Genomic DNA, 27,369 nt, shown 5'->3' with positions numbered 1-27,369 from the left:
CCCGTCACTTCCTGCCCTCTGCAGAGGGGCTCAGCCTCACAGGTAGTGCTAGCTCCCCACCCTTCATCCTGTCCTCTCCAACAGGCCTCAAGGCCCTTTGATGCCTAAAGAAGAGAAACAACGCTTTAAAATATCAGTTTTTAGCATCTTTCAAAATTGGAAAGTGCTGACTGGGAAGCCATTTTACTTATCATGTACTTTTTAGCAAAGTAAAAAAGGCTTGGATTCTAAAAGCATCCTCCGTTTGCAAGCACAAATGAAAAGAAGAAAAAAATAACTTGCTCTGAAAGGACTTTAAAAGATCATTAACAGAGCAGTGGAAGGAAGGCGAGCCTTGGTCATCACAGCGTCTGCAATGCTGCGGAAGTTCTGAGCTGCTTCCGTTCTGCAGGCACGCTCCCAGGCACATTCTAGGCTCTGTCTGCTTGTTTGTTGAAATCTTTTAGCATATTTTGCTAACAGTATCCATCCATCCATCCATCCATCCATCCATCCATCCATCCATCCATCCAACAAGCATTTATGGAACATCTACTTTATGCCAAGTCCTGTGTTGCTCAACATGATATAGTAGAAACAGCTTATTGGATTTTGCAGTTACAGAGACCTTGGTTCAAATCCCAGCTCCCTCAATAACCAGCCCCAAGACCCTGGGTCTTACTCTCCTGAAGCCTTAATTTCCTCATTTCTGAAAGAGATATAATGCGACCCGCCTTGCAGCTGGCTGTAGGATTCATGCTATCAGCCCTCCTGTTGGCTTCTACGACGCTCTCTCCTGATTCCCTCCTACCTCCTGGTCACTCCTGCTCATCTTTCTGTCTATCCCTAAATTCTGGAGTTCCACTCAGTTCTGCCTTCATCACTCTCCCTGGGCAATCTCATTCCTGACCCAGCCGCAGATCCCCTCTGGACTCCAAAATCTCTCTCCCCAGCCCAGACTCTTCTCCAGCTGTCCCCTGGACGCATCCTTGGGTTCTCCCAGGCACCTCAAGCTCAACATGTCCCATGTGGAACTCATCATCCTTCCCAATAAGCCCCTTCCTCCTCCTGCACTGTCCATCTCTGAGACTGGTGTCGCCAACCTCTCACTCTCCCAGGTCACCTTAGATTCACTCTTCTCCTTCTTCCAAGCCATGACCAGGACCTGTTGGTTCTGGCTGCTCACAGCTCCCAAATCCCCCCTGTCCCTCCAGCCCCACTGCCGTGGGCTTAGCCACCACCATCACCTCCTCAGTGGACCACAGCAGCCTTCCACCAGGATCCCTGTCTTTGGTCCTGCCCCCTCCATCCAAGTCTCCATAGAGCAAATGAAGGATCATTCCAAGATTCAAATGTGATCATGTAACATCTGTCTGAGCTCTTCAGTAGAGCATTCTAGATTCTTTACCAAATGACTCCTGTGCACTTCTCAAACATGTTTCCCACTAGTCCTCACTTCTCACTGTGCCTACAAGAGCAGTGAGAATGAACTACCTGCAGGTCTGCTAGAAGTTCATTCATTCATTCTTCTCACTCTATCCTCCTTCTTTCTGCAAGCTCCCCCATCCAGAATGTCCCTCCCTCCCAACCCACTCATTCAGTCTTCATGCCTTAGCTCATGCTCCCCTACTCTGAGGGCCATCTTTGTCCCATCAGTATTGGTGGCCATTTATTCCTCTGTGGGTCCAGAGAACTCTATCATGACACAGGACCACTTACTTGTCTCTCTTCCCCATTGGACCGAGGGTAATTTGGTTCATCTCTGGGTCCCTAACTCCTAGCACAAGACATGGCATATATATCAATAAACAGGTGCTGAATGCATGATAAAGGGAATGAATGCTATGCAAAGCACCAAGCACAAAGCCTGGCCCATGCTGTTATTCAGTAGCTGGTATCATCGCTGCACTAATATCCCATTAGCCTAGGGCAGGGCTCAGGAACCTATGGCTTGTGAGCCAGATGTGGCTCTTTTGATGGCTGCATCTGGCTTGCAGACAAATCTTTAATTAAAAAAATAGTAACGTTAAAAATATAAAACATTCTCATGTATTACAATCCATTTCATTTCTCACCGCTCATGTTCATGGTTGCGGGTGGCTGGAGCCAATCACAGCTATCCTCCGGGACAACACCAAATTTTTATTGGATAATACATAATGTACACGGGTCGTTGTGAGGTCAGGAAGTAAACTTCCCTCCTTTTAATCAAGTAGTCAGCTAGCTAATTGCAGAAACCCTTTTGAAGAAGAAGATGGCTAAAAGAAAAAAAGATGACGAGTATTGTACTTTTCAGCAGGAATGGACAGAGGAATTTGCCTTTTTGGAGAGAGCAGGTTCTGCAGTGTGTCTAATATGCAATGATAAAATTGCATCGATTAAACGGTCAAATATAAAGCAGCACTTTGACACATGCCATACTACATTTGTATCGAAATATCCAACGGGGGACAGCAGGAAGAAAGCATGTCAAGAGCTACTATGCAGAGAGCAAGCTAGTCAGCAGCAACTCTGTGTTTGGACCCAACAAGGTGACTGGAATTCAGCTAGCTTTGCTGGTGCTTTAGTGATTGTGAAAAACAGAAAGCCATTGACAGATGGGGAGTATGCCAAAACATTCATGCTTGATGTTGCCAATGAACTTTTTGACGACTTTTCGGATAAAGACAAGATAATCAAATGAATAAAAGACATGCCTCTGTCGGCAAAACTGTTCATGATCGTACCATCATGATGGCAAATCAAACTGAGGCCACACAAGTGAAGGACATAAATGCAGCATCATTCTTTTCTCTCGCTTTGGATGAGTCAACAGACATAAGCCATTTATCCCAGTTCAGCATGATTGCAAGGTATGCTGTCGGTGACACACTACATGAGGAAAGTCTTGCTGTTTTGCCTATGAAAGAGACAACAAGAAGGGAGGATTTATTCAAATCTTTCACTGAGTTCACTAAAGAAAAAAATCTACCCATGGATAAACTTATTTCAGTGTGTACTGATGGTGCTCCGTGCATGGTGGGGAAAAACAGAGGATTCGTAGCGCTTCTTCATGAACATGAAAAGAGACCCATCCTAAGTTTTCACTGCATCCTACATCAGGAGGCGCTTTGTGCTCAGATGTGTGGCGAGCAGCTTGGTGAAGTGATGTCGCTGGTCATTCAGGTGGTCAACTTTACTGTTGCCCAAGCTTTAAATGATCGCCAGTTTAAAACACTGCTGGATGAAGCTGGGAATAATTATCCTGGTCTGCTTTTGCACAGCAATGTGTGTTGGTTGTCAAGAGGGAAGGTGCTTAGTCGTTTCACAGCTTGTTTGAGCAAAATCCGGACTTCTCTTGAAATAAAAAACATCGAGCATCATGAGTTAGCTAATGCTGAGTGGCTCCTGAAGTTCTACTATCTCGTGGACATGACTGAACATCTGAACCAGCTCAATGTGAAAATGCAAGGTGTTGGAAATACAGTCTTATCCCTTCAACAAGCAGTGTTTGCATTTGAGAACAAGCTGGAACTCTTCATTGCCAACATTGAAACAGGTCGTTTACTACACTTTGAAAAACTGGGAAAGTTTAAAGATGCATGCACAGCAAGTGACCCTGCTCAACATCTTGATCTCCAGCAGCTAACAGGCTTCACATCTAATCTCTGGCAGTCATTCAAAGCGCGCTTTGGAGAATTTTGTGAGTGCACTTGTCTTTTTAAGTTCATCACCCATCCACACAAGTGTGTAGTGGACAGCGCTGACCTGAGTTACATCCCTGGTGTCTTCGTCAGAGATTTTGAGCTACAAGCTGCTGACCTGAAGGCCTCAGACATGTGGGTGAATAAGTTCAAGTCACTGAATGAAGATTTGGAAAGACTTGCAGGACAGCAAGCTGAGTTGGCGAGCAAACACAAGTGGGGAGAAATGAAAAAACTTCAACCCGCAGACCAGCTGATTGCCAAAACTTGGAACGTGCTTCCCATCACATACCACACACTGCAGCATGTGAATATTGCTGTGACAATGTTTGGCTCTACGTATGCATGTGAGCAGTCTTTCTCACATCTAAAGAACATTAAGACCAACCTATGATCACCTTTAATGGATGGAAGTCTCAAGTCTCAACTCCTGCATGAAGCTTAACCTTACCATGTATCAACCAGACTACAAAGCCATCAGCAAAACCATGCAGCACCAGAAGTCGCATTAATGGCAAGAAGTACTTTATTCATCATTGGTTAGCAACAGCCTAACAATGTTATTAAAAAGAATTCAGAGACTTATTGTACTTTAAAAGTGTTGTTCTTACATAAAATGCACACATTTACTTGTATTTGGTGTTAAACATATTATATGGCTCTCACGGAATTACATTTTAAAATATGTGGTGTTCATGGCTCTCTCAGCCAAAAAGGTCCCTGACCCCTGGCCTAGGTACTGATTGAGTTCACCATGTTCATTTCTTGAATAGACCAGGGGACCCACATCTTCATGGCTGACCACCATGCTGACAGATAAATAACCAGCTCTGCCACTTGTTGACCATATAGTGTCTCTGTTGCTTTGATAACCAAGTTGTATGGATTGCGTGGTCTGTGCTTCTATACTTTTAGGAGTGGATGGGGCCCACGGGATCTATGATCTAACTACCTCTTCCCAGAGAGTCAAAAGGCTTCCTGGAAGACTGCCCAGCACCTAGAACCAGTGCTGTTGCCTTGGTGCTCCCTGACCATCAGAGTGCCCTAAGGAAAGATCTTATCCAGGGCCAGGCTGTGCCTGGTACAGGGAGCTATTCACACCCAGTCTGATTCTAGACAGAGTGAGAGAGGGTAAGATTCTGCATAGTCTGGGAGGAAGGAGGGCAAGCCAGCACCCCGTGCAGCTGAAACCTGGGATCCCAGGGTCGGAGAGAAGACAAAGGAAGATGCAACTGGACTGGGGTCCTTAGTGGGTGCTGGAGGCTCAGGGAGGGTATGAGGAGTGGTCCTATGAGAATGAGAAGCATGGTACACCTGGTTCATCTTTCTGGAGCAACAATATATTGGAAGATTCAGGTATGGGGGGGGGAAGGCTTTGGATTTGGGGGAATTTCATGTTTTTAACACACGTAGCATGCTCTCACAAAAGTTCCAGAATCACGCTTTTAAATGTTGCATACTAAGTACCTTTTCCTGAAAGTCCAGAGAGTGGAAAGAGAAATGTTGCACTGGCAGCGGCCCCTGCTTCTGGCTAAGCCCCCACCTTCCTGCCAGAGGTATGAGCAGACTGTCCTCTGGTCGAAAGGGCTTGGGGACAGTTCAAGGATTTCAGGGGAGGGGAACATGGTGGGGAGAAAGCAGTGGTGGGACTCAAATAATTTAACAACTGGTTTCCTGCCCTAATGATCATTTTAAGTAAAAAAAAAAATGATACATTGAAAGGTAGTTTATTATCTCATGCATTTAATACTTAAATAAGAATAAAAGTAGTATACAAAACTAGATTGCTATAAGAAAGACTTTTAAAATATGAATGAAAAAATATTAAATAATATCTGACAAAAAAATAATAAAACTGTTATTTATTTCTAGCCCTCGTTGGTTGGCTCAGTGGTAGAGCACTGGTCTGGCGTGTGGATGTCTCAAGTTTGGTTTCTGATCGGGACACACAGAAACCAAACTGTGTGTGCCTGTCTGCTTCTCTACCCCTCCCCCTCTCACTTCTCACTTCTCTCTCTCTCTTCCCCTCTTGTAGCCATGGCTCGATTGGAGTGAGTTGACCCCCAGTGCTGAGGATGGCTCCATGGCCTCCACTTGAGGCGCTAAAAAAAGTTTGGGTGCAAGTATGGCCCCAGATGGGCAGAGCATCGCCCCCTAGTGGGCTTGCCGGGTGGATCCCAGTTGGGCACATGCAGGAATCTGTCTCTCTGCCTCCCCTCCTCTCACTGAATTAAAAAAAAAAAAGGACATTTCTATATTAATTATTGATTGGTGTCCTCAGTTATAACTTTTTTCACCTATGGATGGAATGAATATTACTACAGGCACTTAGAATACGTTGTTGCACAGATGAATGGTACAAAAAGAGTAAGGAGCCCTGGCCGGTTGTTTCAGCAGGAGAACGTTGGCCTGGCGTGTGGAAGTCCCAGGTTCGATTCCTGGTCAGGGCACACAGGAGAAGCTACCATCTGCTTCTCCACCCCTGCCCTTCCTCTTTCTCTCTTTCTCTCACAGAGCAGCGGCCATAGATGGACAGAGCATCATCCAGTAGGGGGCTTGCAGGGTGGACCCCAGTCAGGGCATATGTGGGAGTCTGTCTGTCTGTCTCCTTACCTCTCACTTAAAAAAAAAAAAAAGGAATGTAAATTTTTGATTTCCACATTGAATGTTTGCCCAGGCGCCCACCTTAGAGAGTACCCTGATTACAAGTGCCATTTTAACAACTGGTTCACTGAACTCAACAAAAAATTAGTTATTGGTTCTGCCAAGCCGGTGTGAACCAGCTGAATCCCACGACTGGAGGAGAGCCATAAAATTCCAAGGATGAAAGTGACAGAGCAAAGCTGTGGTTTCATAGAGAGCCAGGAACATGACAGAAGGCAGGGTTTTAAAAATCCTGGCCCTGCCATGGACTCTTGGCTCTGCAGAGGGCTGCCTGAGCTCAAGTAGAGAACCTGAGATTGGACAAATGGCAACACCTCGTAGGACTAGACCTAAGGTTGCAGACCATAATGGAGACCTATGTTCCTGCCCCAAGGAGCCACGCCCATGGGGGAGGGGCAGAAATGGAAAGAAATGGCCATGGCTTGCCGGCCTCCGGCCTCCAGGGAGCGGTGGGAGGCTGAAACTCCAGGTGGCTTGCCTTTCCCTTTTCCTAGACTAGGCCATTATTTGTCTCTGAGACCCTTTAAGGGAGCTAAAATCACAGAACACACAAAAGTGACATTTAAGAAGGATGACCCAATTAAAAAAACTCTCAGTTTGCATGGGATCTAGCAAAGTCAAAATACTGTAAATGACAATTCCTGAGGTGTTGTACTAAGCAGTTACATCAGTCTCAGTCTAAGCAGTACATCAGTCTCAGTCTATTACGCCCACTCTGGAAAGTTTCATGAGTAATCTAACCTCCCTCCCCCCTCCCCAATTAAGAGACTTTCCCAGGTGCAGCAGATGCCATTGGTCCTGCTGGATTCCCTGCTGGGGGGCTGGTGTACCCCTCCCGGCTGCAGTGACAGTGGGCTGCTAACAGCTCACTCCCTTCTCAGCTAAGGGGGGTTTCCTGGCCCCAGAGGTTCTGCCAGGCCCACAATCCACAGCATCCAGGGACTGAGGCACACACGTGGAAAACTCCAGTGCCTCTGCTGCAGGTGGGACCAGCTCTGTGCTGCAGGCTATGCTCCAGAGGCACCGTGGGGCCAGGCGAACCAAGCCTCCACCAACACAGCGTTCTCGCCTTGCTCCCCTCTAGCCTCATCCTGCTTCTCTGCCCTTCTCCCGAGCACATTCTCAATAAGTCATTTTCATAAGAATCTCGGGCTGTCTTTCTAGACTAAGATACACAGGTAGGAAGTGGTCCTGCGGGCCTTGACCCCAGGGTGGGTCTGGCCCCAGAGCCTGAAGGCTTGACTACTCCGCCCCAGATAGTGCCTCCCAGGCTGAGAAGGCCAGACCCCCGCAGGCCTGAGCTGCAGGAGCTCAGCATCCAGTCTGCAGCAAAGTCACGGAGACAAGTCTTGAGACCTACAATCACTATTTTGCGTTTAAAAGGGCAGAAAAGCAGAAGGCCACACTGTTCTATCTTCCTTGTGGCAGGATTGTGGGGTCCTGCTAAAAAATATAGGCTGATTCGACACTGACCTCTGGGTTATCTGGTATCTCCTTGCCACCTGTGCGTCTGTCTCCACCCACATTCAATAACTTCCTGGTTTTCAGGGGCCCAGCCCCAGACACCCACTCTATCTACGCCACTGGGCTGCTGAAAAAGTCAAATCAAACCACACTGGATGTTGTAGAAAGGGATGAGGTGCTATAAGCCCCAAGGCAACTGACTTTTACAGGCTGGCCATGATGTGGCCTGGGAGGTGGCCTGGCCTGGGGCAGTGGGCAGTAGAGAAGGGGTCTTTCTGGCTAGGAAAACTGGGCTAAGCCCGAGAGAGTCAGCTAAGATGTTTTCCAAAGTCCCTCCTGGCTCTGACAGACTGATTCCACACTCAGAATGAGTATTCTCTTTTATTTAGCTAAAATTAGTCTTTCTTAGGCATTTTTCCCCTCACTAGAAATGTCCCTCAAGGCAAAGAGGCAGGAGACACATACTCTTAAGGAATGGAATGAAGAGGGAACAACCCGTCGACGCCCGGCAGCAGAGCACAGCCTTGCTTTAACATTTATTATTTTATTTTAAAAATGCATGCATGGTTAGCATTCTAATAACATATCTATGTTTATCTAAAAATAAAACCATGCTTTTTCTGCCCATATCTCTGAGCAAAACTGCCCTGCTGGGAAGAAGCACAGTATTTATTCCAGGTTTATGTCCCTTGGGTGCTTGTATGAACCACAGCCTCAGGCAGACAGGCAGGTTCCTGGCCTCTGGGAGGGGGAGGAAATTCCCACAAGGACTCTCCCAGGAAGCAGAGCGGGGAACAGTCCACCTGAAGGCCTCTCTTAATGGTCTCCCGTGACAGAAAGAATAATGCCCTCCCCCCAAAGATATCCATGTCCTAATTCCGAGAACCCGTGAATATGCCATGTGACATGACAAAGGGAAATTAATGTTGCAGATAGAATCAAGTTGCTAATCAGCTGCTTTATAAAATAGGGAGATTTCCCCATAATCTGAATCCTGAATGATGGGTTGGGGGCTGCCCTGGGGGAGGGGGATAAAGCAACTGAACAGAGGAGGCATCTCAAACCTGGGCCCTCTCCCTTCCCCCCAGGGTCCAATGCCACACCACGGAAATGTCCAGGGGCCGCCCCTTTGTGGGGTGGACTTCTAGTTGGCCCTGGCAACAGTTAATGGTCAAGGCCCCTGTTTGGAATCGGCCCAGAATGAACTTAAGGCCTGGGGTCATGCTTTAGATTCAGAGCTGCTAAATCAGCTCAATTAATTTCATTATTCAATCCTTCTACGTTCTTGCTTATTTTCTGTCCAAGACTGAGAGAGAGAGAGAGAGAGAGAGAGAGAGAGAGAGAGAGAGATGTTATGGCTCCCAATACTTTTGTGTTTCTGTCAGTTCTCCTTAGTATTTTTAACAGGCTTGTCTTTATATATTTCAGTGAGATGTAATTTCAAGCAATAATGGTTCATGAGTGTGTTATTCTCATGGTGAATTGTGCCTGTATTTATAGAAAATGACTCTCCCTAACACCTGAACCTTGAATTCTCTTTGCTTTAATACAAACACTGGGATTCTTGCTTTATTTTGGTTTGTTTGATATACTTGTACCTTTGCCCAGCCATTGCCTTTGACCTTTCTGTGTCTCTCTGTTGTAAATAGCTAGACTTAGCTCTTCAAAGCACCATCGGGAAGTCTTTGCCTTATAATAGGGAGTTTGACCTATTTGAATTTATGGTCAGGATGATTATATATTTGGTTGGCAATCCTGATTTTTGTTTTCCGGTTTTCACATTTGCTTTGTTTTTCAATACATAGATTTTCTTTGCTTTTATCTTCCATATTTCAGAAGCTTCTGTTTGCATTATAGTACACCTACCATTAAATTACTGCAAGCCTTCTTTAGTTTATATTTCTCTAATTATGAAACTCATGAACAAAATGGTCTTTCTGGAGTCCCTCTCCTACGTAAGACCAGGAGTTTAGCATCCATTTTTTTTTTAAACTTAATCTACTTCTTTGGCTCCGATAATGGAATTTAGATTTTTATATTGAATTATTGTTATTACAATATCTATCTTTGCATGATTATGTATATGTATATTTTCTTTCACAATGAACTTTTGCATCTGTGTATATACATTTTTATAACAATTATTGAGACTTGGCTCTCTTTCGATGGGTTCTGGTGGTTCCTGCTCAGCCGTTTCTGCCACGACCTCAGCTATAAAGTTTGTCCTGGTTCTAGAAGGCTGACACAGGACTTCAAGGCTGACCTTCGAGAAGGGCACCCGGCACATGCACCACGTGAGCTGCTCACGTCCGAGAATGTCTCCCCACGGCTCCATCGTTTCTGGGATTGAATGCGCAGAGGAGTCGAGGTGGCCTGGATTTTGTACTTTGTGCAAAATATGCTTTCTTCTGGCCTAGATACTTGTAGGTTTTCCCCTTGATATTTGTTCTTCAAAGGTTTTGCCTACATGTGGCTACACCTATGACTCTCTCTTCACCAATTCCTCTAGAATGCGGAAAGACCAGCTAGCCTCACCCATAGTCCGCACACTTCCTTATGAAGTTGTTGACTCTGTAGTTCCATTACGATTGAAGATGGGCAATTCTGTATGCTCCAATTTAGTAGTCTCTCTTGAGCCCATTTAAGTTTGTCTCCCATTTTTTAAAAACAATTTTTTTTTTTACTTGAGACTAGTTTTAGATTTCCAGAAAAAACACAAAGATAGTATAGAAAGTTCCTATATGTCTCTCACACAGTTTCTCCTAATTTAATGTCTTATGCTAGTATGGTACATTTGGTACCATTAATGAGTTGACTCGTTAATATTAGCTAAAGCCCATACTTTATTTGGGCCTCCTGAGTTCTTTCTCTAATGTTCTTTTTGTGTTCCTGAATCTCATCCCGGATACCACATTAGATTTAGTTGTCAAGTCTCTATAGGCTCCTTTTGACTTAGACATTCCTTGTTTTTAAAGACCTAGACAATGTGGAGGAATACTGGTCAGTCATTTTGGAAAATGGTCTTCAAACAGAATTCTCCTGATGTTTTTCTCATGGCTTGACTGGGGTTATGGATTCTGGGGGCGGAGGGGGGGGGAGACCATAGTGGTAAAATGCCCATTTATTACATCATTTAAAGAGCACATCCAGTCAACAGGACTTGCCACTGCTGACGTTGACCTTGATCACCTGTCTGCAGTAGTGTTTTTTAGGTTTTCTACTGTAGAGTTATTCTCCCTCCCCCACCCACTTTATACTGTACTCTTGGGAAGGAAGTCACTTAATAAGTGAGTAGTTCTGTTGCACCTCCTTGAGTGTGAAGTATCTACATAAATTATTTGAACTTCTTCAGCATAAGAGATTTGTCTATTCTCTTCCATTTACTTATTCAGTCAGTCATACTGATATGAACCCATGACTTATTTTATACTTTGGGTTATAATCTATCACTACTTTTATTTTACTGCTCAGACGCCCCAGCCGTGGCCATCGGGAGCTCGTTCAGTCGGCTGCTATACCCCTCTGACCCACGCCTTCATGCGCGGTGGTGTTCTGAGCACTCCTTGTTTTCTGGCACCACGAGACATTCCAGGATCTACCTCCTGCCTCAGTCCTAGAATCAGCCATTTCTTTAGGTTACTTTTCCTTGAAAAAATGGTATTAGAAACCAAGATCTGGGTGCTAGGTGTGCTTGCTAATACTGGGTGCCTATTTTGTTTTTTATTTTGCTTCTGTTTCATTTATCCTAATGTTCCCTTAGGATCTCCCTTCTCCAGCACCCATAACTGTTATTTTTCCTCAAATTCTATTGATTTCTTTGACCATTTCCTCTGCATTTCAAGTTTGTCCTCCATATTATCGATTTTTATTTTCCTTGGCATTAAATCTGCTCTCTACTGCCTCCCGTGCAGATTTTAATTCTGTAACTTGCTATTTAGTGTTCGTCCTTGTCCTCTGAACCTCCTTCTCTATCTTAGCCCACAGTAAACCAGGGATTTGCTTTTTCTCAGACCTTCCCAGAAGTTATGTTTCTTTGTCCTTGAGTATTTTATTCTTGTGTTCTGTCGGCTTTGTCTGTCTAGACTTGGTATTTTACTTATACACACTCAGCAAATTTATTGAGCAAATTTGATTTGGTTCTAGGTGATGAGACAGACAATAAAACAGTGACTGTGACAGAAAGAAACCGCTGTCTCCGAGAGCTTACATCCTAGTGGGAGGAGACAGATGGTGAAACAACGAGGTAAGATAAATAGTAGGACAGATGTTGTTAATGGGGTTGAATTGCATCCCCCAAAGAAATGTTAAAATCTTAACCCCCAATACCTCGGAATGTAACCTCATTCAAAACAGGGTCATTGCAGATGGAATTAGCTTAGATGAGGTTATACTAGAGTAGGGTAGGCTCTTAATCCAACATGACTAGTGTCCTCGTACAAAGATGATGTGAAGAGGAAGGTGTGGTGCCATTTGAGGCAGAGACTGTAAGTCAAGGAGCAGCAAAGCTCGCCAGCGACACTAGACGTTCAGGCAAAGGCACAGAACCCCAGAGCCTTCTAGAGAGCAAGGCCTCAACCTTGGACTTCTGGCCTCCAGAATGTAAGAGAATAAATTTCTGTTGTTTTAAGCCACCCAGTTTGTGGTACTTTGTTAAGGCAGCCCCGGAAATTAATACAGATGCCACCAGTGAAATGGAGAAAGAGATTAGCAGAAAGGGGGAATCGGAGCGAGAGAGGCAGAGATTTTCATTTTAAATGAAGCAACTGGAGAAGGGAAAAGTCTGGCCAAAGGAGACTGACTTCTCAGCAAAGAGGAGAAGAAGGCACAAGAAGGACCCACGCAGCTTCCAGGGGAAGATGCTCCATGCAGAAGGAACCCGCTGCCCACAGACTGAGCGTCCTGTCCTTGGCTCTGCCCTCCGGGGCTCGGTGACACTGGAATCCTTTCTCAGAACCACAGCTGTGCAGGGTGGAGGAGAAAGCTGGGCCCTGGCGTTACCAGATCCAGGTTTGAGTTCCAACCTTCCTCCTTCTAGCTGGGTGACTTGGGTTGAGTTCCTTAACCTCTTTGAGCCTCAAGTTCCCCATTTGTGACAACTCCCTCTGTCTAAGGCTCCAGGGAGGATGACATAAATACGTGACCACCAAGGGCTGTGCAGGGGGACCTGGCCCTTGGTCAGTGCACTGGAAAGGTCGGCTGCTGTTTTCGTCCTTGTTAATATCCCTCCTGCTTCTGCTGGAGTTAGTTGAAGAGGCAGAGCACCCGGTTCCATCCCAATTTCCTGTGCACTTTCAACGAGCGCTTAAGCGCTGCCCTCAAAGGCCGTTTAAATTTTAAAGCCTGCAGAACTCCACAGGGCCTCTGAAGCACAGGAAGCTATTTCAAGTGCCCGCCCTGGGGAGACACTGTGTGTGGCCGGAGAATGTCAGCTCAGCACCAGGCCCCTCTCTCTGCCCTCAGCCTCACTGCAGGTGCTCGCTCCTGCAGTGAGGCCATTCCACCCTTCTGGGTCCTCCAGGCCCTGCACAACCCACCTCAACCCTCAGACCACACAGCCTGCTGGGAAGGGGCTTGGGCAGATCCAGCCGGACCATCTGCGCTGCCCGCAGGCCCTCACTAGCGACTGTTTCCTCGCCTGCAGAGGCTCCTGGGGCTGAAAGGTCACAGGCAGGTGCAGTGTCTGCTCCCAAGCAGGGACAAAGAACTGGTGCCTTGCTTCCCCTGCTCCTCAGCTCTCCGCCTCTGTCTTCCCATGGTGAATGTTGGGAGATTGGAGCTCTAAACTGCACCTGCTCTGTCTAGTATAACTTGGGACCCACCCAAGAAAGAAGGAAGGGGTCAGCAGTTGGCATCTGGATCTTCCACGACAATGGCTTTCAATGTGGGCATGAGGGAGTGGAGGAGAGTGAAAGAGGAAATGTGACAGCTCTAACCATGTCTGTAGCTGTTTGTAAACCCCTGAGCAGCTCCCACTGTCCCTAGGATAAAAGATCAAACTTCTTAGCTAGGCATTCCAGGCCCATGGAAACTGGCTCCCAACTGTTTGCAGCCTCCGCATCTTGCCCCTGGCCCCACCTGATATCAGCCTCCTGGAATTCCTGCTGATGCCAAGTGTGAGGTGAGCACAGCTGTCCTGCCCTCTGTCTTCACTCCCCTTCCCTGCTGGGCTCTCGCAGGTCCCCTTCCTGCTTGTCCTCCACGGCCAGCACCAATGGAGGCTTGTCGGAACCCTCTCCCTGGCTGCGGCAAGCCACTTCCTCCCTGTTCCTAGGCCCCTCTGTTCCTGACTCCCCTGAGAAGTAGCTGCTTTCCTCACCAGCTGCAAGCCATGTGAGGACAAGGACAAGCCTGATGGTGACTGGGAGCCCAGGAGAGGGTCCAGCACAAACCAGGTATTTGAGAGAGTTTGCAGAATGCATGGACAAATGACAATTAGGGACCACGGACAACGAGCAAGCTTCTAGTTGACCCTTCCCGTTCCCGGAGTGGCTCTCACTAGAGGGGCAGGAGCCTGGGCTTCCAGTCCCACAAAATCCTTCCTTGCTGTGGTTTTGGGCAAGGTGGTTCCTCTCCCTTGAGGCTCTTCTCACTGGAGATGATGCTAGCTTGTGCCTCGCGTGCCCCCAGGCTGGGCTGACAGATACTCAGTCACCCAGGAAGCTCTCTACAGCTCTGCGGCTGGCACTCAGACCCTTGGCCAGTGCTGGCAAACAAGTAAGGGGAAAGCCAAGGGAGCCAGCTCCTAGAAGCTTCTCCCCATGTCTGAGATGCCCAGGATGAAACATGACAGCCTGAACTCGAGGCTCCGTCACTGCCAGGGGATCTGGGAACCCCAGGAGCATAGAGCACATCTGTCCCTCAGGCCATGGCCAGCTGCACCTACCTTAAGCTTCTTGACACTGGTACAGGGGTCGTTGGAGAAGCTCTCGGTGTCTGAAATCTCGATGTCCTCACCGTACAGAACCCCGGTCAGGTCATTCCTCACCTATCAGCAAAGAAAAAGTAGAGGGGTGGGTGTGCTGGTGGCCACAGGATGGTCTGGTTCAGACAGCCTGTCCCAGGGCAGCGGCTCAGAGTGAGGTAATTTTGTCCACCAACATGGGAAAGGAGTGGGTTTTATCTTCACTGTACAATAAAGCACCCTGTGGCGGTTGGAGGTCCTACATTCCCACCCTGCACCTGCACATGGGCACAGGAGGCCAGACAGGGAAGGGGCTTACTAAAGTTGACCAGGAATGTCCTGGAAGAGTCAAGATGAGCATCCAAGTCTCCGGACTTTCATGCTGGTGTTTCTCCACAGTGTCACATGGTCTCCAAATCCGACCGTTCAATACATCGCAACAGTATTTATGTTTTGTATTAATTATTTGTAATCTTAGTTCTGCAATAGGGTGAAGAAATAGCCAAGGCATTCAAACAGATGATACAGAATAGAGGAAGGAGTAAGGGGGTACAGCCTGTGATGTGAACCACAACTGCATGTCTGCTGACACCCAGAATGACTGACATCCACATGCTTGAAAAGCACGGGGCTGCAGGCTCCGGTGTTCACCAGGACCAACTGGCAGCAAAACTGTCTTTGTGGAAAGACACTACAGAGTGGCAGGGACTGTGGCAAACTGACAGCCACATGCCTTAACCAAGGTGGCAGTTCTAATCATGCCATGACAGAACGTTAGTTCAGAGACACCAGACCTTCTAATTTGGGGGCAAGAAATTAGAAATCTAGACTTTAAAATAGAACTTCCCCCATATTTAAAAATATTGATACTATTTTGAATTTAAAAAGAAACACCAAAGTTAGGACCAAGCCAAATAAATCTAAAAGTCTGTACCTGTCCCATGGCCATGGATATGTACCCTCTGATGTAAGCAGTGGACCCTGCGTTGTGTGTTTTAGCAGAAAGAACCAGGCGAAGGTGTGGGACCCAGAATCCAGGTCCTGCTGTCTCAGTGACTTGCTTGTCACCTTGGCCTCTCTGCTAGTCCCTTTCTCTCCCAAGTCTCCGGTTTCTTCCTCTTTAAGAGAAGATGAACCTTAAAAGCACTTCTTATTCATCCCTATTAGATGTCTACTATTAAAAAACAGAAAGTGTTGGTGCAGATATAGAGAAATGGGAAGTTTTGTGCAACTGTTGGCGGGAATGTAAAATGGTGCAGCTGCTGTGAAAACCAGTATGACGGTTCCTCAAAAATTCAACCTGTAATCTCACTCCTGGGTATAGACTCAGAAAAACTAAAGCAGGGACTCACAGGGCTACTTGTATACCCACGTTCACAGCAGCACTATTCGTAATACCCAAAAGGTGGAAGCAACCCCCACTACTGTCCATCAACAGACGAAAGGATGAGCAAATGGTGGTATATACATACAATGCAATATTATTCAGCCTTAAAAAGGAAGGAAATTCTAACACGTACTACAACACGGTGAACCTCGAAAACATTATGCCAGGCACAAAAGGACAAATATCATTCCACTTACATGCGGTATGTAGAGAAATCAAATTCACTGAGACAGAGTAGAACAGTGGCTGTTAGGGGGAAGGATTGGGGAATTACTGTTTAATGGGTGTAGTTTCTGTTTGGGAGACTCAAAGAGTTCTGGAGGGGGCTGGCGGTGCTAGCTGTACAGCAATATGAATGTACTGAACACCCCTGAACTGCACACTTAAAAATGCTCAAAGTGGTCAATTCTGTTATGCGTATTTTACAATAAAAACACTTCTTGTTTCAGAACTTGGTAGATTCTTCTAATGTATATATCAAAAGGTTTTAAATAATTTGGCCCTAAACACCACTGGATGGTCACTGGGAAGCCACCACCATGAAAGGAGAACAAAGGGGCTTCAACAGGAGCTGCTGTATTTTATGTCTTTAAAAGAAATACACAAATAGGGCAAAATGAGAACATTTAAATATTCTGGGTAGCGAGTCCATGGGTGGTTGCTAACCTGTGCTTTTCTGAGCGCCTGAAATACTTGTGATGAATGTTCTACCAAGAACAAAACTGCCACAGTCAGGGTGACGCTTGTCCACCCTTGTGTTTTACTTCCATTTCGATGGGAGACTAGGCACTTGCTGTATGAAAAAAGTTGCCTTTACTATTGCAGTTTATTTCTGCTGCCTCAATTTCTTTCTGGAAGTGGGGTGTGTGTGTGGGTAGGGGGGGAGTGTTCCATATTCTGTTTTGTATGCCATGAGGGCATTGTGTAAAAACGATAATTATTAAACAGAGAAAATGTGAACACTTGCCCCTCATGGAAAGCAAGGCAGCTTGATGCACAACTGCTGGGCTTGCACACTCAGGCCCGGCTCTCCATGGGGATGCCACTCAAATTTAGGGAAACAACTCCAGCTCTCCAGTCTTCTCACCTCTACGGTGGGGGCATCCAGAGGGTAGCTCACAGGGTTGTTTCAGAGCCTAGTAAAAGTACTCAGGATGTGGGAAGGCTTTGTAAACTCTAAGGTTTACCTACAAGCTGGAAAAAACATTTCCAGAATTAAGCAAGGCATCAAGACAGTGGCTTGGGGTATCTACCTTTGTATAAGCATGTGATTGAAAGCTATATACAATTATGGCAGATAAAATATTTTATAGGCGGTCAGAGCTCAAAACAAACAAAACTGAAAACACCTGAAAGGTCATCTTTCTGCCTCTGATTTCACAAGTGAGGAAACTGAGTTGTGACACCCAGCCCAGGGTTCTCTGCAGTCTCTCAGGCTGGCTCCTTGGGCCCTGCCAGATGTGGGTGAGTCCTGAGGCCTGAGGAGCCAGAGCAGGTCAGAACAGATGGTGGGTGCCGTCAGCCACGCACTGCCCACCATTCAGCACCAAGAAGTCTGTGCTCAGCTCGAGTAGTTAATAGAATGGACTCTCGAAGGAAAAGCAAAGAGAGGAAACAATAAATAAATGCTATTTTAAAATAACCAGAGCATAGAAAAGAACTAATATAACTGATCTTCCTCACAAGCAAAAAATAATCTACACCCTCATAAGTGGAGAGAAGGATCATTCAGTTCATTGGGCAAAGATTTACTGAGCAAATGTGAAAAAACACTTTTTCCTTCCGGAACTGCAGGTATGTCTTGTTTAACAGAGCCAAGGTTTTTTGGCAGTTTATTGTAAACTGCATTTCTGCAAAGCAAATCCTATTTGTTTAATTCACTTCCATTATAAAAGCAGAACTGTGTCCTAGGAAAGGAGTAACCCTTCATTTCCAAGAAAATAAAACACACAACACACATACACACTCAAGTATCTGGCTTGGTCCTAACATTTATTTAAATTCAAAATAGTATCAATATTTTAAAATCTGGGGTATCTTATATTTTAGAAATCCAGATTTCTAATTTCTTACACCAAAATCAGAAGGTCTAAATGACTCTGGACTAACGTTCTGTCCAGGGAGGGAGCCAGCAGGAGTCTGATTTGCTTGAAGGCCCTGGCCACCCTGGGAGGGAAGAGATGGGCACTGATGGGCAGGGAGGGGCAGAGAAGAAGGCTGCCCCATCACCTGGATGGGAGGGCCAGGGCGGCCCCTGTTGCAAAGAAGGCAGTGATAACAGAAGGAATATTGATAGAGAATGGTTGAGTCCTTAAAGGCAAGGGCCTTGGGGCCAGCTCACAGAGCTCAGGTCACCTAAGGAAGAACTCCTTTTGCTTTCAGAGTGGTGACTCCAGGCCACCACCGCTGGACGAAATCCATAAGGAGCCAAAGTCACTCGGCACCACAGAGAAGAGCAGGTGGGTCAGAGCCCCAGGAACGAATAATTTAGGATGAGCTTGGAGGCAATAGCTGTTGACTTACATATTTTTCCTCAAGAACCGGTATGACTTCTGCAAAGAGGATATGCAGATGGCCAACAGACTTAAGAAAAGATACTCAATGTCTCTAATCATCAGAGAAACACAAATTAAAGCCACCTCTCACCTGTCACAATGGCTATCATCAAACAAAAAACAATACGTGTCAGCTGAGACATGTGGAGAAAAGGGAACCCTCCTGCTCTGCTGGTGGGAATGCAGAGTGTTGTAGCCACTGTGGAAAACAGTATGGAGATTCCTCAAAAAATTAAAAGTGGAACTGCCTTATGACCCAGTGATTGCACTTCTAGGGATTTATCCAAAGAAATCCAATACACTAATTCAAAAGAATATATACACCCCTGTATTCACTGAAGCATTATTTACAACAGCCAAGATATGGAAACAACCCAAGTGCCCATCAGTAGACAAGTAGATAAAAAAGCTGTGGTACATATATACAAATGAATTATTACTCAGCCATAAAAAAGAACAAAATCTTATCATTTGTGTCAGCATGGATGGACTTAAGAGGGTATTATGCTAAGCAAAATAAGTCAGTCAGAGAAAGACAAATATCATATGATTCCACTAATATGTGCAATCTAAAGAATAATATAAACAGACAGAAAAAGACTGATAGATACAAAGAAAAAACTGATGGTTGCCAGAGAGGAGGGCCTTGAGGGACTGGCAAAAAAGGTAAAAGAATTGAGAAGTACAGATTGGTAGTTACAAAATGGTCAGTCACCGTTACAAAGTACAGAATAGGAAACATAGTCCATAAGACCATGATAACTGTATGGTGCCAGGTAGGTACTGAAAATATTAGAGGGAACACTTTTAAAATATGTGACTGTCTAACCTCTATGCCATACACCTGAAACTAAAACAAAATAATATTAAATATAGTCATTTTTTAAAATGTAAAAAACAAAACAAAGGTGACATGGACTGCAGATACGAAGTAGTGTCCCTAAAGCAGTCGTTCTCAAAGGGTGGCCCCAGACCAGTCACATCAGCGTCAGTGGGAGCTTGTTAGAAATGCAAATTCTCAAGCCCCACCTTAGAGCTACTCAATCAGACACTCAGGGTTGGGTCCAGCAGTCTGTGCTTTAAGCCACCCTCTAGGTCAGGAGTAATCAACCTTTTTATACCTACCGCCCACTTTTGTATCTCTGTTAGCAGTAAAATTTTCTAACCGCTCACCGGTTCCACAGTAATGGTGATTTATAAAGTAGAGAAGTAACTTTACTTTATAAAATTTACAAAGCAGAGTTACAGCAAGTTAAAGCATATGATAATAATTACTTACCAAGTACTTTATGTCAGATTTTCACTAAGTTTGGCAGAATAAATCTTTATAAAACAACTTACTATAGTTAAATCTATCTTTTTATTTATACTTTAGTTGCTCTGCTACCGCCCACCATGAGAGCTTGGATGCCCACTGGTGGGCGGTAGGGACCAGGTTGAGTACCACTGCTCTAGGTCAGTGGTCCCCAACCCCCGGGCCGTGGACCGGTACCAGTCCATAGGCCATTTGGTACCGGTCCGCAGAGAAAGAATAAATAACTTACATTATTTCCGTTTTATTTATATTTAAGTCTGAATGATGTTTTATTTTTAAAAAATGACCAGATACCCTCTGTTACATCCGTCTAAGACTCACTCTTGACGCTTGTCTTGTAAGTTCGACAATTATATTTAAAAATACCACAGTTTTTACGCTGGTCGCATAATTTTATTTTGTGCATTTATCCATCCCACCCTAAAGGCTGGTCCGTGAAAATATTTTCTGACATTAAACCGGTCAGTGGCCCAAAAAAGGTTGGGGACCACTGCTCTAGGTGATTCTGATAAATGCTCAAGTTTGAGACCCACTGTCCTAAAGGATACAGGATAGTTTTAAGCCAACCATTGATAATGTTATAAAAAATGTTTTTAATGGCTTGAATATTTCTTCCCTTGATTAGAAGACCAGAATATGTTAACTGGGTAAGACAACTAACTGCCAAAAGGGTGAGCTGGAATGGGAGCCACATTTTAAAAAAGTATCACATCTAGAATGAAGAAGGGGACAGCTGCCCTCTGGTCTGTCCATCTCAGACCAGACCTGGTATGCCGGGTTCCGTTCTGGTTGTGTTTATTAGAGATAGTGACAAAGTGGCTCAGGCTCAGAGGAGAGAGGTGGCGAGGACAGCAACCCAGAGCCCTTTAGGGAGCCACGGACATGGGGGCTGGGTTGTATAAAGGTTACCAGGGTCACACCAATGACTCCTCAGGCTTCCTGTGCAGCCTTGGGAGCTAAAGACCCAAATCCAAGGACTGTAACAACTGAAATCAGTCTTCAAAATCTAGGGAAATCAAATATCTTAAAAGAAGCCATGAGCCAGCAACACTGAATAGTGTTTTGGGAGAGCCCAGAACAGTGGGGTGAGTCCTGCTCAGGGTGGGCAGGGAGAAATGCCATCAGGTCAGATCAGCCATCTGAACAGCAGTCCTGCAGGTCCACATACAATCTCCTCCACAGTTGGCTCACGGGGCCAGGGAAGAAGGGGCGACAGAGACTTGTCACTCCAATAAGGCCATCACAATGGCCTCAAGCCTCTAACTGCCCGAGTGCACAGCTTCTATCCACACACTAGGCATCGGGCACACACAGCTGGTTTTTATCCATCCCGTGAGATGCAGGGGGAGAAGTAGGCAGGTTGGAGGAGGAAAAGAAGGGAAGAGGAAAAAGATGGGAAGCTAATGCGATTGGGAAAGGAAGAGATTATTCAGAGCTTTTTGGCTTAGCAAACCTTAGACCACGCAACCCATTTTAAGTGTAACGTGGGTCCCTGTCCTATCAGGGAGGCTGGCTGCCAGCTCCGAGCAGGCCACAGTGCCACTCCCCCTGCAGGGCCCCTCCCTGCTCTGGAGTCTGCACCTCTCCACTGAACACACAGAGCTGCCCGGACGATGCTGAGCACGCTCACTCTGGAAATCACCCAGTGGCTGGGCTTGTGAAATAACTGCACTGTGTACCCTACTCGGAATACTGCCCTGTGGGCCAGTCTCTTCTGTCCACCCAGCCTGTCCCTGCTCCAGCATCCCAGGACCGTATCTGCAGGTCTGCCAGGCTCCTATCGCCCTGCAACTTTCTGCTGCCCACAGGTAGGGCCAGTGGACTCCCTGCCCCTATAGATCTCCCACCTTAGTCCTGGACACTCCCTGTCCTCCAGCAAAGCAATGTAAGCAGCCCGAGGTCAGGAGCCTGGGGGTTCACCCATGTCAACCTCAGGCCCTCGGTCTGGGCTCCTGCTTCCTTCTCTGGGCTGGAATTCCATCTCAAGCCCAGGCGCTGCCTGGCTGCTAGGCTTGAGTCCCTTTCTGGACAGCTACTTAGTGCGTGATCATTCTGGAAGGGGTCCCTGTTTGTTCTTGCCAGTCTCTCTCAATCACTCATTCATTCAATCATGATATTGACATCTCTTTTGTTTCAGGCACCATGTAAGGTAGTAATGGGGCTCTGATTGATGAGCAAAACCATTTACTATCCTGGGCCTCTCTAGCTTAATGGCAGTGAGAGACATGAATCAGATGACCACTCTAGTACCCACCAAGACAAGGGCATTCAAGGTCAGGAGCATGCTTCTGGGAGAAGCATGGGGAAGTCAGACTCAGGCTGGGAGGCAGTAGGAAGAAGGATTCCATGTTAAGCAGCAGCATGTAGAAAGGTCTCGCCGTGCAAGGGAGCCAGTGGGGAAACTAGAAGAAGAGCCAGCTGGGCTAGGACAGAGCGTGGGTCAGACAGGGGGAAGGGTGTTGGCATGAAATAAGGGAGACGGGAGACAGGGAGGCGGGGGTCGAGGGCCTCGGAATTCACAGGAGGGGCTCTGGTTTTGAGCCTGAGCACAGTGGCAAGCTGTGACAAGGCTCTCAGGGAGGGGATGGCATGATTCAAGCTGTGTTTTAAAGCAATGACTCATCTGCTGTGGGACCAATGAGTGGCTGGGGCATGAGGGGGACAGGAAGGTTAGTGAGGGGGCTACGGAATCATCCAGGCAAAGGATTCTGGAGGCTGGATAAGGACACGGTATTGGAGGTGGCAAAAAGGTGGCCTACCTGAGGATGCATTGGGGCCAACTAATAATCTGTACTAGTCATCTATGACCATGTAACAAAGTACTCGACATTCAGTGGCTTGAAACAAGAATAATCGGTTTTACACAGTTTCCATGGATCAGGAATGCATGACCAGCTGAGCTGGATGGTTTCAGCTCAGGGTCCTTTAGGAGGTTGTGGTTAAGATGTTGGCTGGGGCTGCACTGGCCTGAAGCCTTCTGGGCTGCATATTAGAATCACCTGGGGAGTTTTTTTTTAAAAAAATAACACTGATACCCTCGCTGCATCCTCTACCAGTTAGAGTTCTGAGATAGAATCCAGGCATTAGCATTTTTGGAGCTCTCCAAGTGATTCCAAATGGCCGGCTAACGTTGGGAATCAGAAATTTTAGGGGTAAAAGCAACAGAACTGCCAGGCTCCCAGCCGAGTGGCCAGCTTGCCTGAAGGCCCCTCACGTCACCTCCCCTCACCTACTCCAGGTCCCGGGCACCACCTTCCTTGAACAGCCCGGAATCCTCCCCCACCCTCTGCGGCCCCATCCAATAGCCAGGCCTCATCTTTAACCCCCAGACCGTAGGCTGCTTGCCCCAGCACCGCTTCATAAGGGAGAGTGAAGAGAAGGAAAGGAGGGAGAGGGGCCCGAGGAGAGAAAATGAGAAAGAGAGAAGAGAGACGCAGAGTAGTATTACAGCTACCGTTACCAGGTTCCCACCACACGTCCCGGGCCGGGAGGCTCCGACAGAGCAAGGGAAACGCACCACAGCGAAGTCCGTGGGCAGTGTCAGAGGCCCCAGGACACGTGGTTCCTGTGGTGACCAGTAGTTTCCCAGACACCTTCCCTAAGGAGGCCACTGCCCCAGCTCAGGAATCATCCAGAAAGGCAGATCCAGGAAAAGATGGGGAGAAGCAGGTCTGCACCACATGCTCTTTACAACTCTTTGAAAATTCTAATTAGGTTACGAAATGAACTTGAGAGCAAAGCGAATTCCCAGCTCTCCTATGGAAGCCGAGGTAACCTACTTTGTCATTCAAATGCGCTCACTATATATAGCCCTGGATTGTGCTGAAATGTCACTCCTCTTACCTGACTAAAGCGTATAATTATAGATTTACTTCTATTCATTCATGAAATGTGTCTTCACTTGATTAAACTGTTCATTCAAAGTAAAATCCATTAAAATATGGAACATGTTAAAATGTGGCTTGTTAGAGGCAGAGGGCACTACTGTCGTTAAATGCTAATTAGAATAAACAGGCATTAGAAAGACTCACATCTTTGAATAATTCAGGTCACTTTTGCTGGGGCTGGAGCTCCCCTGAAACCGCCATTAATTTAAGCTAATTAAAAAATTAGCCTGGAGAAGAGCAGACCAAGGCAGAAAGCGATGGCCGACTTCAAACACGTAAAGGGCTGTCATATGGAAGGGAAGGCACCTCGTTCTCAGTTAGGTCCATGGCAGAGGGAAGAAAAACAGGTAGATGACGGTTCAGGAAAGCAGACTTTGGCCCAAAGCCAGGAAGAACTTTCTAACCGTGGAGAAAGCCGCTTTGGTACATAATGAGCTCCCTGTCATCAGAGGAGCGCAAGTAAATTCTGGTCAGGACTCTCGAGAGGAATTTCTTTCACCATGCAATGCTTGCAGTTCCAAAAGAACAAGTGTGTCAAAATTCCACCTGCCTCGTTCTTTGCCTTTTCAAATTTCGTAGTTGCTAAAGCAACCCTCTGCAGCGCTGACATTTCTCAAAGACTTGGAGCACGGATTTAAATTCCTGCAGAAACAGCTGTGTGTTTATATTTTCACCTTCCCAAACCTGAGGAGCTTTCATTGAAGAAATTGTTCATTTAGATTAAAAGAGCCATCTAGTTTTCAGATTTCTCCAAATAACTGAGCCCTTAATAACCTATAATTGAAGTTTAATGTAAGTAAAAATTTTTTAAAAAGGACAACTACATAAATGGACAGGTATCAGACCTTTTGCACATATGTGATCCTTGCACAGGGCAATACCTGTGAGTATATGTGCAGCCGTGTCCACGTGTGTGACATCTACATGTTCACATTACAGAGCCAGCGGGTGAACGCAAAAAACCTAACCATCAGAATCTGTGAATGCGACCTTATTTGGAAGAGGGGTTTTTGCACATGTTACTAATTTAAGGATCTCAAGATGAGATCATCCTAGATTATTGGAGTGGGCCCTAAATCCAATAATAAGTGTTCTTCTAAAAGAAATGAAGAGGGAGAGTTGGGACACGGAGACATGAGTGAAAAGTCCATGTGAAGATAGAGGCAGAGATTGGAGTGGTGTGGCTACAAGCCAAGGAACACCTGGAGCCCCCAGAAGCTGGAAGAGGCCCCAAAAGATTCTTGCCTAGAGCCTTCAGAGGGACCCTGGCCTGCGAACACCTTCCTTTCAGACTCCGGCCCAGACCTGTAAGAAAATGAGTTTGAGTTTCTGTCGCTTTAAGCCACCCAGTTTGTGGTGATTTACTACAGAAACCCCAGGAAATGAATACACTTGGGGCCTCCTGAGACCTGGCTGCTTGCTGGTCCAAACCAGGATCCCACAGAGAAGCTCCACTTCCTGCCTTGTCCACACCTCACACCACACGTGATGCTTCCTGAAGGGGACCCTGGCTTCCCTCTAATTGGTGGCCACTTGTCCAGCTACTTATCTGTGGCTTTTATCATCTCCTGAGAGTTACCAAGAGCAGGAAAACAAGTGGAGGACCAGAGCAGCAGTGTTATGAGATGTGGGGGCCCAGGTGGAGGCCTGGAAGCCTCATGGGCCTCAGTGGAGGGCTCAGGAGTCCAGGTCGCAACTCTGAGTTGGGTCACAGAGCTGACAGTACATACTGGGGCTGCCACATCCATTCCTCAACTAACACAGCAGCCTTGCGAGAAAAGGGTTTTGTTGGATTTCCAGGATCTGGTGTTGTTTCTGGAATGCAGTAGGTATGCAAAACTATGAAACTGAACAAGAGAATGAACAAATGCACACCAGGGATGCAAAGCATCTGTCCAGGCCCAGATGAAGTGGGTGAAGATTCCGAGCCTGGAAGAGTTCATGCAGAGTCCTGAGCTGGTCCTGCAGGAATGAAGCAGATGCCCCTGCGCTGCACGTCTTGGCCTGAAAACACAGCCCACGAATGCAGGTGCTCTGTGGGCACCCCTGCGGGGATTCATGGGGTCTGAGGTGAGGTCAGGTTCCCTAAGGACATTTCTCTGCCCTTCTTACCCTGGCACAGGGGTGTGAGGACATGACCTTGGTCCTGTCCAGCCATTCACATCAAGCCGTTATGACAGCTCCCACCTGCTGGTGGACCTCTGGCCAGTCCACATGGTAGGCTGGAAGAGGAACCCCGACAGGCAGAGATGGCCAGTGACAGGCAGACAGGTGCCCACATCCAGGACCCAGGCATCTCCGTCTTCCCCTGCAGCCCTCAGCTCCGTCACTCCATTACAGCAGTCCTTTAAGGGGAAAGGGAGGGCCAGGGGGCCACAGTCCTTCCCTGGCCCGAGGGGAGAGATGGTGGGCCACAGTCCTCCTTCCCTGGCCTGAGGGGAGAGCCGGTGGGCCACAGTCCTCCTTCCCTGGCCTGAGGGGAGAGCCGGTGGGCCACAGTCCTCCTTCCCTGGCCTGAGGGGAGAGCCGGTGGGCCACAGTCCTTCCCTGGCCCGAGGGGAGAGCCGGGGGGCCACAGTCCCTCTTCCCTGGCCCGAGGGGAGAGCCGGGGGGCCACAGTCCCTCTTCCCTGGCCCGAGGGGAGAGCCGGGGGGCCACAGTCCCTCTTCCCTGGCCCGAGGGGAGAGCCGGGGGGCCACAGTCCCTCTTCCCTGGACCGAGGGGAGAGCCGGGGGGCCACAGTCCCTCTTCCCTGGCCCGAGGGGAGAGCCGGGGGCCACAGTCCCTCTTCCCTGGCCCGAGAGGAGAGCCGGTGGGCCACAGTCCTCCTTCCCTGGCCCGAGGGGAGAGCCGGTGGGCCACAGTCCTCCTTCCCTGGCCCGAGGGGAGAGCCGGTGGGCCACAGTCCCTCTTCCCTGGCCCGAGGGGAGAGCCGGTGGGCCACAGTCCCTCTTCCCTGGCCCGAGGGGAGAGCCGGGGGGCCACAGTCCTTCCCTGGCCCGAGGGGAGAGATGGTGGACCACAGTCCTCCTTCCCTGGCCCGAGGGGAGAGCCGGGGGGCCACAGTCCCTCTTCCCTGGCCCGAGGGGAGAGCCGGGGGGCCACAGTCCTTCCCTGGCCCGAGGGGAGAGATGGTGGACCACAGTCCCTCTTCCCTGGCCCGAGGGGGGAGCCGGGGGGCCATAGTCCTCCTTCCCTGGCCCGAGGGGAGAGCCGGTGGGCCACAGTCCCTCTTCCCTGGCCCGAGGGGAGAGCCGGTGGGCCACAGTCCCTCTTCCCTGGCCCGAGGGGAGAGCCGGGGGGCCACAGTCCTTCCCTGGCCCGAGGGGAGAGATGGTGGACCACAGTCCCTCTTCCCTGGCCCGAGGGGGGAGCCGGGGGGCCATAGTCCCTCTTCCCTGGCCCGAGGGGAGAGATGGTGGGCCACAGTCCCTCTTCCCTGGCCTGAGGGGAGAGCCGGTGGGCCACAGTCCTTCCCTGGCCTGAGGGGAGAGATGGTGGACCACAGTCCTCCTTCCCTGGCCTGAGGGGAGA

The 27,369-nt window shown here is 47.7% G+C and overlaps 1 protein-coding gene across 1 annotated transcript in view; it reads right to left on the bottom strand.

Annotated features, from left to right (window-relative positions):
• Positions 1-27,369, bottom strand: part of GABBR2 (gamma-aminobutyric acid type B receptor subunit 2) — a 394,966-nt gene that overhangs the window by 190,402 nt on the left and 177,195 nt on the right. The window contains exon 4 of the mRNA XM_066256664.1: positions 14,674-14,775. Within this exon, the coding sequence (XP_066112761.1) occupies positions 14,674-14,775 (102 nt within the window). The remainder of the gene's footprint in view (positions 1-14,673; positions 14,776-27,369) is intronic.

This window comes from Saccopteryx bilineata, chromosome 2 (assembly GCF_036850765.1).
Source record: "Saccopteryx bilineata isolate mSacBil1 chromosome 2, mSacBil1_pri_phased_curated, whole genome shotgun sequence".
In the NCBI taxonomy this organism is placed as follows: domain Eukaryota; kingdom Metazoa; phylum Chordata; class Mammalia; order Chiroptera; family Emballonuridae; genus Saccopteryx; species Saccopteryx bilineata.
This window is presented reverse-complemented; position numbering and strand designations above follow the sequence as displayed.